The 12,935-nt window shown below is 34.7% G+C and overlaps 3 protein-coding genes across 3 annotated transcripts; all 3 read left to right on the top strand.

Annotated features, from left to right (window-relative positions):
* Positions 1–236: 236 nt before the first annotated feature.
* Positions 237–8,228, top strand: LOC109182247 (peroxidase 2-like). Its single transcript, XM_019332366.1, has 4 exons — positions 237–555; positions 652–846; positions 968–1,562; positions 8,070–8,228. Exons 1-3 carry the CDS (start codon positions 346–348, stop codon positions 1,514–1,516), a joined length of 954 nt encoding a protein of 317 aa, XP_019187911.1. The 5' UTR covers positions 237–345; the 3' UTR covers positions 1,517–1,562; positions 8,070–8,228.
* On the top strand, positions 4,182–4,776 carry LOC109181167 (MAR-binding filament-like protein 1-1). Its single transcript, XM_019330922.1, has 2 exons — positions 4,182–4,438; positions 4,678–4,776. Exons 1-2 carry the CDS (start codon positions 4,274–4,276, stop codon positions 4,774–4,776), a joined length of 264 nt encoding a protein of 87 aa, XP_019186467.1. The 5' UTR covers positions 4,182–4,273.
* Positions 6,757–8,213, top strand: LOC109182244 (peroxidase 2-like). The gene is made up of 3 exons (XM_019332362.1): positions 6,757–7,076; positions 7,169–7,363; positions 7,486–8,213. The coding sequence occupies exons 1-3, from the start codon at positions 6,867–6,869 to the stop codon at positions 8,032–8,034; spliced, it is 954 nt and encodes a 317-aa protein (XP_019187907.1). The 5' UTR covers positions 6,757–6,866; the 3' UTR covers positions 8,035–8,213.
* Positions 8,229–12,935: the final 4,707 nt, after the last annotated feature.

Raw genomic sequence — 12,935 nt, 5'->3', positions numbered from 1 at the left:
AATTGAATAATTACACTGCAATTCTACAAAAGATGTCAACTATAATCTGCTTGTGTAAGGCAAACTGGACTTGTCTTGATTAGGACCTTTTCAAATTAATTTGAGAATAGGTATTCGTTGCCGCGTTGAAACTGTCAATTATTAATTAGGGCTGCAACCAGGCCAAGTCATAAAGTGTGCTAACTTGTGCTCTTGGTTATCCTATAAAAGGTTTATGCTTCATAGTATCATAGATCACCAAACAACACAACACAACACAAAACTCAATTGCATATTTGTTTCGTACTACGTTACGTTGTAGTAATTAAAGCTGCAATAACCCATATACTAACCTAGTTAGCTCAAATGGCTTCCGGTAGCTACTTCCTCAGCACAATACTGTTGTTCTCTTTTGTCACAATGGCATTTTCCGACTCTCTTTCCCCATTCTACTATCAAAGAGTGTGTCCTCAAGCTCTGCCAACCATTCGACGCATCGTTTTCAATGCCGTTAGACAAGAGCGCCGCATGGGTGCCTCTTTATTGCGTCTGCATTTTCATGACTGTTTCGTTAACGTAATACTCTGATCTATACACCCATTTTTTTTTTTTTTTTATCATATATGATTTTGAGTGGAATCTTATTCTTTGGTGTGATTTGAAATAATACAGGGTTGCGATGCATCAATTCTACTGGATTCTACTTCCTCCATTGACAGTGAAAAGAACTCTCTAGCTAATGATAATTCTGCCCGTGGTTTTGAAGTTATTGACAAAATCAAGTCTGCAGTTGATAATGTCTGCAATGGTCCTGTAGTCTCTTGTGCTGACATTTTGGCTGTTGCTGCTCGTGATTCTGTATTCGCGGTAAGCAGTTTAAATTCATGACTCTCACACAAAAATAAAACCAACACTCCAATTAAACTACTTATAAATTATATATGTGAATAGTTTTAATTTATACTTTGGCTTTATATATGTTTCACAGTTAGGAGGTCCATCCTGGACAGTGCAACTTGGAAGAAGGGACTCCACAACCGCCAGCAGAACTGACGCCGACAACAACCTTCCATCGCCATTCATGGACTTGAGAGCTCTGATTGACAATTTCTCAAAGCAAGGCCTTGATGTTAAAGACCTCGTTGCACTTTCCGGCGGCCACACATTGGGGCTTGCCCAATGCCGGACCTTCAGAGATCGCATCTATAAGGAAACCAACATCGATCAAGGTTTCGCAGCACAACGCCAAGCTACATGTCCACAAGTTGGAGGCAACTCTACACTTGCTCCACTCGACCCTTCTCCTGCCTACTTTGACACTAGATATTTCGGTAATTTGGTGATGAACAAAGGACTTTTGCACTCCGATCAAGTATTGTTCAATGGTGGTCAGACTGATAATCTTGTCAATACGTACCGTCAAAATATTCGCATCTTTGCTAATGATTTTGCTCAGTCTATGATTAAGATGGGTAATATTAAGCCTTTGACCGGTAATAATGGTCAGATTCGGGTGAATTGTAGGAATGTGAATTGAGTTACATTTGCAGTTGAGTGTGAAAGGTTGAGAAATCCTCAATGCATGGCACAAAGCAGATTGGGAGGATTATGTTTGTGTGAAGTTCTTTGTGTTGGGGTATTTTTTTTTTTTTTTTTTCTTTTGTTTTCAAAGGATGCAAGCTAAGTGTAAAATTGGTATTCAAAAATGTGTATTATTGAGAAATCATATATAGTATTCGTTATATTTCAGTTTTTTTTTTTTTTTTTTTTTTTCTAAATATTCTTTTTACTTCTTTCTATTGGTACCTTGGGAATTGGGACTTCACATATTGAGTATTTAATTACATTTTTTTTAAACCAAGTATTTAATTACATATTTGAAGTGATAATATTTTTTTAGTTCATCTATGTTAATGTTATGGCAAATATCCTTATTGGGTTAAACAAAAACTTGTAGATTTTTATGGGGAGCTCTATCATTACTTATATCGTGGATTAGCTATTACCCGCATGGGCTTAGCTCAATGATTTAGTGGGCAGTATTTGGGAGAAGAGACCAATGTTCGAATTTCGGCGGTGGCAGTGTGGGAATTATGTCCAAAGTGGGCAGATTCCTTGTGCGCACCGTGACTTAGGGTTGGGAATTCAACCTGAGCAGCAGATTACCTGCTTACGTGGCAGGGGTAAAATTTATTAAAAATTAATGCTTAATGTGGTCCACCCGCACAACTACCTGAGCAGCAGATTACCTGCTTACGTGGCAGGGGTAAAATTTATTAAAAATTAATGCTTAATGTGGTCCACCCGCACAACTGCACGGGAAGCCCCACCCGCACCTGATCCCTTTCCTATATATATATATATATATATATATATATATATATATATATATATATATATATATATATATATATATATATATATATATATATATATATTTATTTATTTATTTATATTTATATTTTTATATATACAAGGGAGCCAAATGAGGGGCAGGGGGCAACTGCCCCTCTCACCCCACCCTACCCCCATCCTCACCCCATATATAATCTTTGTATGTGTATATGTATAAATATAACATAGGATTTAGTATTAGTATACAAAACTATTAATATTAACAAGAAATGAGTTGAATTAGTTAGCAGAACATATGTTTGGTAATAGTAAAGGTTATAAGTATGAATCCTTGGCACCAAAATAGTTTTACAGTTTCTTTTACTCCTTCCCTATGGCTTCAACAGAATCACAGTTTTTTTAATATTTAACACACACACACGCACGCACACACACACACACATAACATTCTTTTATATTAATAATGTGTTTTCTATTCAAATTATTTTATCAAATTAATTATGTTTTATATTTTGCTATGAATATTTTTATAAAGTTTCGTGTTTGATTATTCGCCCATATCCAACAATATTTACAACCATATTTCTTAGGTAATTTATTTATTTATTTTTTAAATTATTTCTTTTGTTTTAATGTTTCGCCTTTACTAGAATTTTTTTTTGAATTCGTCCCTACTTCTTCGTCCCCATCAACTAAATTTCTGGCTCCGTCCATATATATATATATATATATATATATATATATATATATATATATATATATATATATATATTTATTTATTTATTTATTTATTTATTTATTTATTTATTTATATTCATGATCCAATAACCACTTTAAATTCGAATCCATTTAAAAATTAGATATCATCATGTAATATTTGACTTTCCATTATTGGCGTAGACTGAGACCTCTTTGGAAGAAGGATAGAAATTAGTAAACGACTAAACGGAAAACCCGTGAAAATGTTTAACCTTTCGTAGACGACATTGCTAGGTCAAATCATTAACAAATGTCGAAAACTTGACAAAATCAATAATTAAGATTAACAACACGAAAAGGACACTAACTATATGCCACCGGTACTACCATATATTGTAATAACATCTCATTCATTTTAAATGGGATGGTCTTAGGTTCGAACATCGTTAGTGAAGTATCAAATTCTTTGGACTAAAAATGTTTAAAAAAATATAAAATAGATGCTATTTTGTAAATAATTATAAATATATTAAAAAAAAAAACTATAGGACACTCGCCACTCCATCCTTACGCTGATACAATCCATATCAAGTTAAAATGCAATTTATAAATGGATAAGCTTAGAGCATTAAACTGACTACATGAATTGATTAGAGGTTTTGTTTGAATGTAATAAATTACGGAGTAGTAGATAGGGATTTGTTCAAAATGAATGTGAACACTTTCGAATAGAATAGCAGTGTGTACATTTTGACAATTTTTTTTGGGGTGAATTCCATTTTTGGTCCTACTGTTATTGGGGTCTTTCCAGACTATAATTTTTTTTGCAAAATTACACCCACAGTTATTAACATCGTTCCAGTTTTAGTCCACGTTAGACTTTCCGTCAATTGGCCGTGACTTGAAGGGGCATTTCCGTCATTTTCTTGTGTTTGTATTCTACTTTACTATTTCTTTCCAAATCAGACGATGGTATGTAATAGACCTCATTAAATAGTTTGTTTCCAAGTAATATGAACATGTTTTAAGATTGTTTTTCTATTTCTTTATATACTTTTCAAATCAATGGTCGACATTGAGAGGATTCTATTACAGACATTTCTGAATTGAAGGCCACCGACCAGAAACAAGAAGTTGAGGTCTGACTCTTTGTCAAATATAGTCTGCAGAATTTAGGAGAGATGGATTCTGCGCTTGTTGCTTTGTATATAGTCTTCAAGTTTGATCTGCTCTGAAGCGAATGTTTTCTTGTAGCCAGCGAAAAATTCAAGGCGGAGAGTCGCAATCTCAGAACCCCTTCCTCTCTCTTCTAAATGGATTTGGCTTTTATGGCACAGGGGTGCTAGGCGCACTCTATGCACTGGCCAGGAAGGAAAAAGCCATTTCTGATGAAGCTCTAGAATCTGTAAGCTTTATATATATATATATATATATATATATATATATATATATATATATATATATATATATATATATATATATATATATTCATCATGAATTCTTGAATTCTTTTCTTTCTTCCCTCTGGAGTAAGCAATATCAGAGGTTGGATCAATTAAATCTCGAAAAGTGAAGTTTATAAGTTTCTTAGCATTGCTTTATATGTTAAGTGTGTACTCGTATCTGCTATTATTTGCATAATAGATGAGTGCTAAACTGGAGGAAAAAGAAACCACCATTGTTTCAATGAGGAAGAAATTCGAATCTGAGCTGCTGAAAGAAAAGGAAAAGCAGAATAAGTAGGAAAAGGAGGCCAATGAAGAGCGACAAGCGCTACTTAACAGACTGAATTCAACAAATATCACTATAGATGGTCTGGAAGTGCAGTTGAATTCTCTGATTGTTGAAAGAAGGCAGCTTCAGATGCTACGCTCTTGAACGAACAGCAACAGAAACTCCAACAGCTTCAGAAACAGCTTGAAATTGCCTCAGATGAATCAAGCAAAAGTAAAGTGATAATTACTAATTTAACTCTCGAACAAGTTGATTTGAAAAAAATGCTGGACGCAGAAGTGGATACTGTAGAAGAGAAACAAAAAAAAAATGACGGAAATGCCCCTCCAAATCACGGCCAAATGAACGGAAAGTCTAACGTGGACTAAAACTGGAACGATGTTAATAACTGTGGGTGTAATTTGGCAAAAAAAATTATAGTGGACTAAATCTGGAAAGACCCCAATAAGAGTAGGACCAAAAATGGAATTCACTCATTTTTTTTGGGTATTGATTGATTTTTTCAATTATTGAAAACGAAAGTTTTGGTCCATTAATTATACTTAAATTATAGATTTAGTCCATAAATTATACCGTAGTGTAAATATTGCCCCTCAATTTTCTTCCCTATGGTACGTGAGGACAATATATGTACCATTTTGAAAATTGAAGTCAACATTTACAACACTAATAATTCAAAAGTAACATTGATAATTAGCATATTATGGAGGGGCATAAATTATTAAATTTCTTATATTTTATTAACATTAACAATTTATTTTGAATTTTCAAATTATTAAAGGACATATTGCTTCATATATATGCTACTCTCATCACAAAACCCTTGCTAAATATTTGTTTGTCTGGATTGAGAAAGAATTTGAGAAATAAAAATGACAAGAAGAATATTACTTTTTAGGATCGAAGATACAACGAATTGTAACTTTTTTAAGGTTGATAATTAATGTTTATTTGAGTGAAACCCAACTAAAGGTTAAGGACCTAAAATGAGCGAAATTAGTAAGGGTCTGTTTGAAAACTCGGAAAATGATTTCTTCCGGGTTTTGGGTGTTTGACTAGGCTGAAAAATGAATGGTCAAAGGAAAATAAAGAGAAGTCAATGGAAAATGAGCCCAAATTTCTGGAAATTGACTTCCCTTTTTTTTGGGAGGAAGTCATTTTCCATCTTCTCCACACATTTGCTTACCTTCAATTCCGCCTCCTCCTTCAACGCAGAAACAACTCCATGTCTCCACCAACAATGTTTCTGGCGGAAACCTCTGCCGCAAACATTATTTAGAAAAAAAAAAAAAAACGTGAAGATGGAAATCAGAGAGAACTTCTCTCTGGTTTCCCTCGCCGGAAGAAACCAGAGAGAAGTTCTCTCTGGTTTCTTCCGTATTCTTTTTTTTTTATTAACTTTTTAATAAATAATATTATTTGATTTTAAAAAATAAATTTTATTATAATTTTTTTATTTTAAATAAAATAATTAATTATATAAAATGGTTAATTATACAATTCTATCTCATTTTCCGAAAATGAACCAAACACACAAAGACTGTTTTCTGCCGTGCTGCCAAACACAAGAAAGGAAAATATTTTTCAGAAAATAACTCATTTTTCTGAAGTTATTTTCCAGAAGTCATTTTCCTGCTTTCCAAACGGACTCTAAGTTAGTTTGCATCGCAAGCAAGTTGTTACGAAAGTCGACAACTACTAATTTGGATTAAATGCACAGCCAATTAAACAATAGCAATATAAAAACAATAATTGAATAATTACACTGCAATTCTACAAAGATGTCAACTATAATCTGCTTGTGTAGGGCAAACTGGCCTTGTCTTGATTAGGACCTTTTCAAATTAATTAATTTGAGAATAGGTATTCGTTGCCGCGTTGAAACTGTCAATTATTAATTAGGGCTGCAACAAGGCCAAGTCTTAAAGTGTGCTAACTTGTGCTCTGGGTTATCCTATAAAAGGTTTATGCTTCATAGTATCAAAGATCACCAAACAACACAACACAACACAAAACTCAATTGCATATTTGTTTTACACTACGTTACGTTGTAGTAATTGAAGCTGCAATAACCCATTATACTAACCTAGCTAGCTCAAATGGCTTCCGGTAGCTACTTCTTCAGTACAATACTGTTGTTCTCTTTTGTCACAATGGCATTTTCTGACTCTCTTTCCCCATTCTACTATCAAAGAGTGTGTCCTCAAGCTTTGCCAACCATTCGACGCATTGTTTTCAATGCCGTTAGACAAGAGTGTCGCATGGGTGCCTCTTTATTGCGTCTGCATTTTCATGACTGTTTCGTTAACGTAATAGTCTAATTCTTATCTTCACCCATACTTTTTATCACATATGATTTTGAGTGGAATCTTATTCTTTGGCGTGATTTGAAATAATACAGGGTTGTGATGCATCAATTCTACTGGATTCTACTTCCACCATTGACAGTGAAAAGAACTCTCTAGCTAATGATAATTCTGCCCGTGGTTTTGAAGTTATTGACAGAATCAAGTCTGCAGTTGATAATGTCTGTAATGGTCCTGTAGTCTCTTGTGCTGACATTTTGGCTGTTGCTGCTCGTGACTCGGTATTCGCGGTAAGCAGTTTAAATTCATGACTCCTCAAGCTAAGCAAAAATAAAACCAACACTCCAAACTACTTAATTATATATGTGAATATTTTCAATTTATACTTTGGCTTTATATATATGTTTCACAGTTAGGAGGTCCATCATGGACAGTGCAACTTGGAAGAAGGGACTCCACAACCGCCAGCAGAACTGACGCCGACAACAACCTTCCATCACCATTCATGGACTTGAGAGCTCTGATTGACAATTTCTCAAAGCAAGGCCTTGATGTTAAAGACCTCGTTGCACTTTCCGGCGGCCACACATTGGGGCTTGCCCAATGCCGAACCTTCAGAGATCGCATCTATAAGGAAACCAACATCGATCAAGGTTTCGCAGCACAACGCCAAGCTACATGTCCACAAGTTGGAGGCAACTCTACCCTTGCTCCACTCGACCCTTCTCCTGCCTACTTTGACACTAGATATTTCGGTAATTTGGTGATGAACAAAGGTCTTTTGCACTCCGATCAAGTATTGTTCAATGGTGGTCAGACTGATAATCTTGTCAATACGTACAGCCAAAACATTCGTGTTTTTGCTAATGATTTTGCTCAGTCTATGATCAAGATGGGTAATATTAAGCCTTTGACCGGTAATAATGGTCAGATTCGGGTGAATTGTAGGAATGTGAATTGATTTACATTTGCAGTTCCTCAATGGAACCAAAGCAGGCTTGGGGGTAATGTTTGTGTGAAATTCTTTGTGTTCAGTTTTTTCTTTTGTTTCCAATGGATTAATTATTCAAGTGTAAAATTGTTATTCAACAATGTGTATTATTGAGAAATCATATATAGTATCTGTACGTTATATTTCAATGTTTTTTGTTCTTCTTTTTACTTCTTTTTATTGGTATCATGGTCAGATTCAACACCCCTCCTAAAGTCCGTAATACTCACTTTTCACGTCGAGTTTGCCAATATATATACTCACGGGGACACACTTGTATGAGATGTTCTCACGAATTCTTATTTTTGAGATAGGTCGAGTCAAGTCAGATCAAATCAACATGCAAATGTCATACTTATATGCATGCTCTCAAATGTCATACTTATTATATGCGCAAATGTAATACTAATCAACAATAAAATGTTTGTTAATTAATTACTTATAATGTAAAATGTAATATTTTTGAAGAAGAATTTAATATTTGTATATTTTGATGTAAAAGTATTAAATTTTCCATCAAAAGTATTACATTTTCCCTAATAAGTAATATTGACAAGTATTTGTTACTTAGAAAGAAAATATAATACTTTGGAGGAAAAAAATGTAATACTTTTAAATCAAAATATAAAAGTATTACATTTTTTTCCTTAAAAGTATTACAATTACAATTTTCATACAAGTAATAATAAACACTTTATTCTTAATTAGTATTACATTTGTGTGTATACGTATTACATTTTCATCTTGATCCGACTTGTCTCAAACAAGTTGTTGCCATACCCATCTCATGCGGGTTTGGTGATGGGTGCCACGGGTTTCGGGGACTGGTTTGAGTAGTTTTTTTTTTTTTTCTTCTAATACTGTGGATATATACTATGAGCATTGTTTGTATATCATCTTTTGGTCTATCTGGCTGCCACCAACGGTCTGCTTGTATCATACTTGGATTGCTTCAATGTCGTCAATTCCTTCACCAAGAATCTCTCAGAGCTATCCTACGTTGGTTGTATCATTAATTGGCCCTTGGTCTAGTCAAACATTTTGGGATGTTACTCTACGTAATTGTATAATCATTTGATTATGCTTTAATACATTTTGTTTTTCCAACAAAAAAAAAAAGGATAAAGGCAAAAACTTGTGTGAGGATTGGTGGGGTCGAGTTGTAACCAACGGATTGTTTTTTATAATAATAAATATTGAAATATTTATATGGCATTTTCCGACTCTCTTTCCCCATTCTATTATCAAAGAGTGTGTCCACTAGCTTCGCAGCACAAGGTTTTGCAGCACAACGCCAAGCTTCATGTCCACGCGTTGGAGGCAACTCTACCCTTGCTCCACTCGACCCTTCTCCTGCCTTTTTTGACACAAGATAGTTCAGTAACTTGGTGATGAACAAAGGACTTTTGCACTCGGATCAAGTATTGTTCAATGGTGGTCAAACTGATAATCTTGTCATCACTTACAGCGGAAACATTCGTGTTTTTGCTAATGATTTTGCTGGGTCTATGATTAAGATTGGTAATATTAAGCCATTGGAGGGTAATAATGGTCAGATTCGGGTGAATTGTAGGAATGAATTAAGTTACATTTGCAAATGAGTGTGAAAGGTTGAGAAATCCTCAATGCATGGCACAAAAGCAGCTTAGCAGGATAATGTTTGTGTGAAGTTTTTTTTTTTTTTTTTCAAAGGATGCAAGCTAAGTGTAAAATTGGTTTTCAAAAATGTGTATTATTGAGAAATCATATATAGTATTCATTATATTTCAGTTTTTTTTTTTAATATTCTTTTTACTTCTTTCTATTGGTAGCTTGGGAGTTGGGACTTCACATATTGAGTATTTAATTACATTTTTTTTTTGAAAACCAAGTATTTAATTACATATTTGAAGTGATAATATTTTGTAGTTCATCTATGTTATGGCAAATACCTTTATTACATAATAGTCATAGGACCATTTGTGGTATTAACTCTATTTTTTTTTAATTATTATTAACCAACATAATTTTCTACTACCAATATAATGCAGTCAGCTGCAAGTTTACCTTAATTTAGATGACCAAATGGAGATTGGGGGGAGAGGCTAAATGGAGAGCGTACATGGCGGCCTGTGAGGAAGTGGTCAAGACTCAAGACTCAATGAAACAGATTGAACGAAGTAAATATTTATTATAGGCCACCATGAGAGCAAGTCTATCAGGCCAGGATGCACAAAGTGAGGACTCCCACAAGAGCGCCCAGCAAAGGAAAAGGTACGGCAACCAGGGTCGATTTTTAGATTTTTGTGGCCCTGTTCGGATAAATAAATAAGGCCCTATCAAAATTAAAATCTATAAAACTAATACCGTAATTTTATTATCTAAATATATAACCAAAAAAAAAAAAAATTATCAGTGCATCGCACGCACTCTGCACGCACATCGCACAGATAATTGGGCAATTATTTGCTCGAATTCAAGCAAGAATAACATAAAAAAACATAATCGATACAACTCATTTCATCAATTGCACTATATAATATTTTAAGATTATAACAAATCTTTTCCGTGCAACGCACATGTAAAAATAGACATATTATAGAATAATAATAGTGTGCACGAGTTTTGAACCTTAGACCTCAAAGTTAAAATACAATAAATAAATGTTCCTACAATATAATGCAGTCAGCTGCACGTTTACCTTAATTTAGATGACCATCTTTTAGCCACTCCAACCTCTGCAAACTCCTCCACCTCTTTCACAGGTTCTCTAATAGTGCCCCTAGACTGCTTTAAAAATATCCATCACCCGCAGAGTTTATTCCAAACAGATCCTAAAAACATAACAACACTAATATTAGTAACATATTAATTACATATTAAGTCGAATTTTCTTGGCCAGCGAGAATGACCAAAAAGTTGTACCTCCTAAAGCACCGGTGGCGCCGCCGGCTCGTCGTTTCCATGGCCACCGTCTCCGTCATCAAAGTCCCGCACGGCCCTAGCACTCCTGTAGAAACATCTGTCACTGCACAAAATCATGAAGATTGCCAAAGTGAGGACTCCCACAAGAGCGTCCAGGCAAAGGATAAGGTACGGCAACCAGGACCGTTTTTTAGATTTTTGTGGCCCTGTTCGGATAAATAAATAAGGCCATACCAAAATTAAAATCTATAAAACTAATACCGTAATTTTATTATCTAAATATATAACAAAAAAAAAATTATCAGTGCATCGCACGCACACTGCACGCACATCGCACGAATAATTGGGCAATTATTTGCTCGAATTCAAGCAAGAATTACATAAAAAAACATAGGCGACATAAAATACAATAAATACATGTTCCTACCATTTCTTTATAAAGCCTTTTATGTTTAATTAAAAACTTTTAATTTTTATTTCTAAATTAACTAGGTAAAAATAAAATATTGAGCTTCTAAAATTTGGGGCCCAGTGCGGTAGCCCAGCTTGTACAGCCCAAAATTCGAGCGTGGGGGTGGGAGAGAGAGAGAGATAGTGAGAGAGAAAGAGAGAGAGAGATAGGTAAAAATCTTTAGTTCGTATAATGCAATATATCATCAACAATAAAATAAGTAGCCACCAAATTCCATTTCTCTTAGACTTAAGTTCTCTACCAACATCTGCTACCAATCTCAGTTTATCAAAATTTATGTTTGCTCCGGTGGTTATTGCTACTATGTTTTGGTCCTTGAGATTGTAATAGTTGGAGTATGCTTCAGCTCCCGCAAGGGAAAGAGCACCTGCCGGCTCTAAAATGCTCCTTTTCTCTTCAAACATATCCTACATACAAGTGAGCAGTGCAACTTTTAAATTTGAGTACTATATATTCAATAAGATTAGATCAAGATCTATCAACTATAAGATCAACTATAATACACATGAGACAAACCAATTGAATCTAATCAATTAGCAAGCTTTATAAATTCATATATTCTATTTTTTTTTCTTCAATATGAGACTGTTTGACACACTTAATCCATACAATTATATGGAACTAAAGGCAGGCTGGCAGGCATATTTATGAATTTAAAAGGGATAAGGGATGGGATGACTAACCTGTATTGATGCACACATAGCATTACGCCCAACAAAAACCACTCCATCTACATATTCTTTACATATACGGAAGGTTTCTTCGCCTACCGCTTTAACAGTCACGCCTTCTGCAAAACCTCCTACTTGCTCCAGCATTACTCTCTTCCCATGATGCAACGACAATGCTAAAGCATTTGCATCACTGGGCTCAACCCCGATTATCTTTACTTGGGGGTTAACCATTTTAATATAGGCAGCAACAACTGCAATAAGTCCACCTCCGCCAATAGGAACAAATATGGCATGGATTGAACGCGAAGTTTGAACGCGAAGACCTGCCCGCACCAAATGAACCAAGTCAGCAAATTTTCAAATTATCGGTCATGGTACTTCGACTTTCAAATTGTTACCATTCGTAGTCCGAGTTAACCACCCATAGTCTTTAAACTTTCAAAATTTAATCACCCATGGTCTTTCAACTTGTACTCCCACACATTAAACCTTGATGTAGACACTTGTATTGGGACCCACATGAAAAAAAGAACTTATTACAATTTGTTACATCAGAAGTAAAATTTAGAGAGTACATAAATAATTAATGAATCTGCTGCTTACGTGGACCGGATCTTATCCACCGCGTACACACTTCAAAGCTTCACACAACTCGCAAATCTACCTACAATACGTTAGGCCAAGCTTCTCTAGTGATCGCCATGGCTTCCCCATCAATTTGATGGAGCTTTGGGTGAAGTGTCATGGCAGTTAGCAATAAAATATTTTATTTAAAAAATTTAAATAAATAATGAGTTATTTTCGATATGACTGATAGTTTG

The sequence above is a fragment of the Ipomoea nil genome, unplaced genomic scaffold (assembly GCF_001879475.1).
Source record: "Ipomoea nil cultivar Tokyo-kokei standard unplaced genomic scaffold, Asagao_1.1 scaffold1043, whole genome shotgun sequence".
NCBI lineage: Eukaryota > Viridiplantae > Streptophyta > Magnoliopsida > Solanales > Convolvulaceae > Ipomoea > Ipomoea nil.
Note: the sequence above shows the minus strand (reverse complement) of the source record. Positions and strands in the feature narration are given on the sequence as shown.

What these genes read in the sequence shown, in the direction of transcription:
- LOC109182247 (XM_019332366.1), top strand. Translation starts at nt 346, where the DNA reads ATGGCTTCCGGTAGCTACTTCCTCAGCACAATACTGTTGTTCTCTTTT. An exon ending in TTCATGACTGTTTCGTTAAC is followed by an intron (nt 556 to 651) that starts GTAATACTCTGA and finishes GAAATAATACAG; the next exon opens with GGTTGCGATGCATCAATTCT. An exon ending in CTCGTGATTCTGTATTCGCG is followed by an intron (nt 847 to 967) that starts GTAAGCAGTTTA and finishes TATGTTTCACAG; the next exon opens with TTAGGAGGTCCATCCTGGAC.
- LOC109181167 (XM_019330922.1), top strand. Translation starts at nt 4,274, where the DNA reads ATGTTTTCTTGTAGCCAGCGAAAAATTCAAGGCGGAGAGTCGCAATCT. An exon ending in CTGATGAAGCTCTAGAATCT is followed by an intron (nt 4,439 to 4,677) that starts GTAAGCTTTATA and finishes TTTGCATAATAG; the next exon opens with ATGAGTGCTAAACTGGAGGA.
- LOC109182244 (XM_019332362.1), top strand. Translation starts at nt 6,867, where the DNA reads ATGGCTTCCGGTAGCTACTTCTTCAGTACAATACTGTTGTTCTCTTTT. An exon ending in TTCATGACTGTTTCGTTAAC is followed by an intron (nt 7,077 to 7,168) that starts GTAATAGTCTAA and finishes GAAATAATACAG; the next exon opens with GGTTGTGATGCATCAATTCT. An exon ending in CTCGTGACTCGGTATTCGCG is followed by an intron (nt 7,364 to 7,485) that starts GTAAGCAGTTTA and finishes TATGTTTCACAG; the next exon opens with TTAGGAGGTCCATCATGGAC.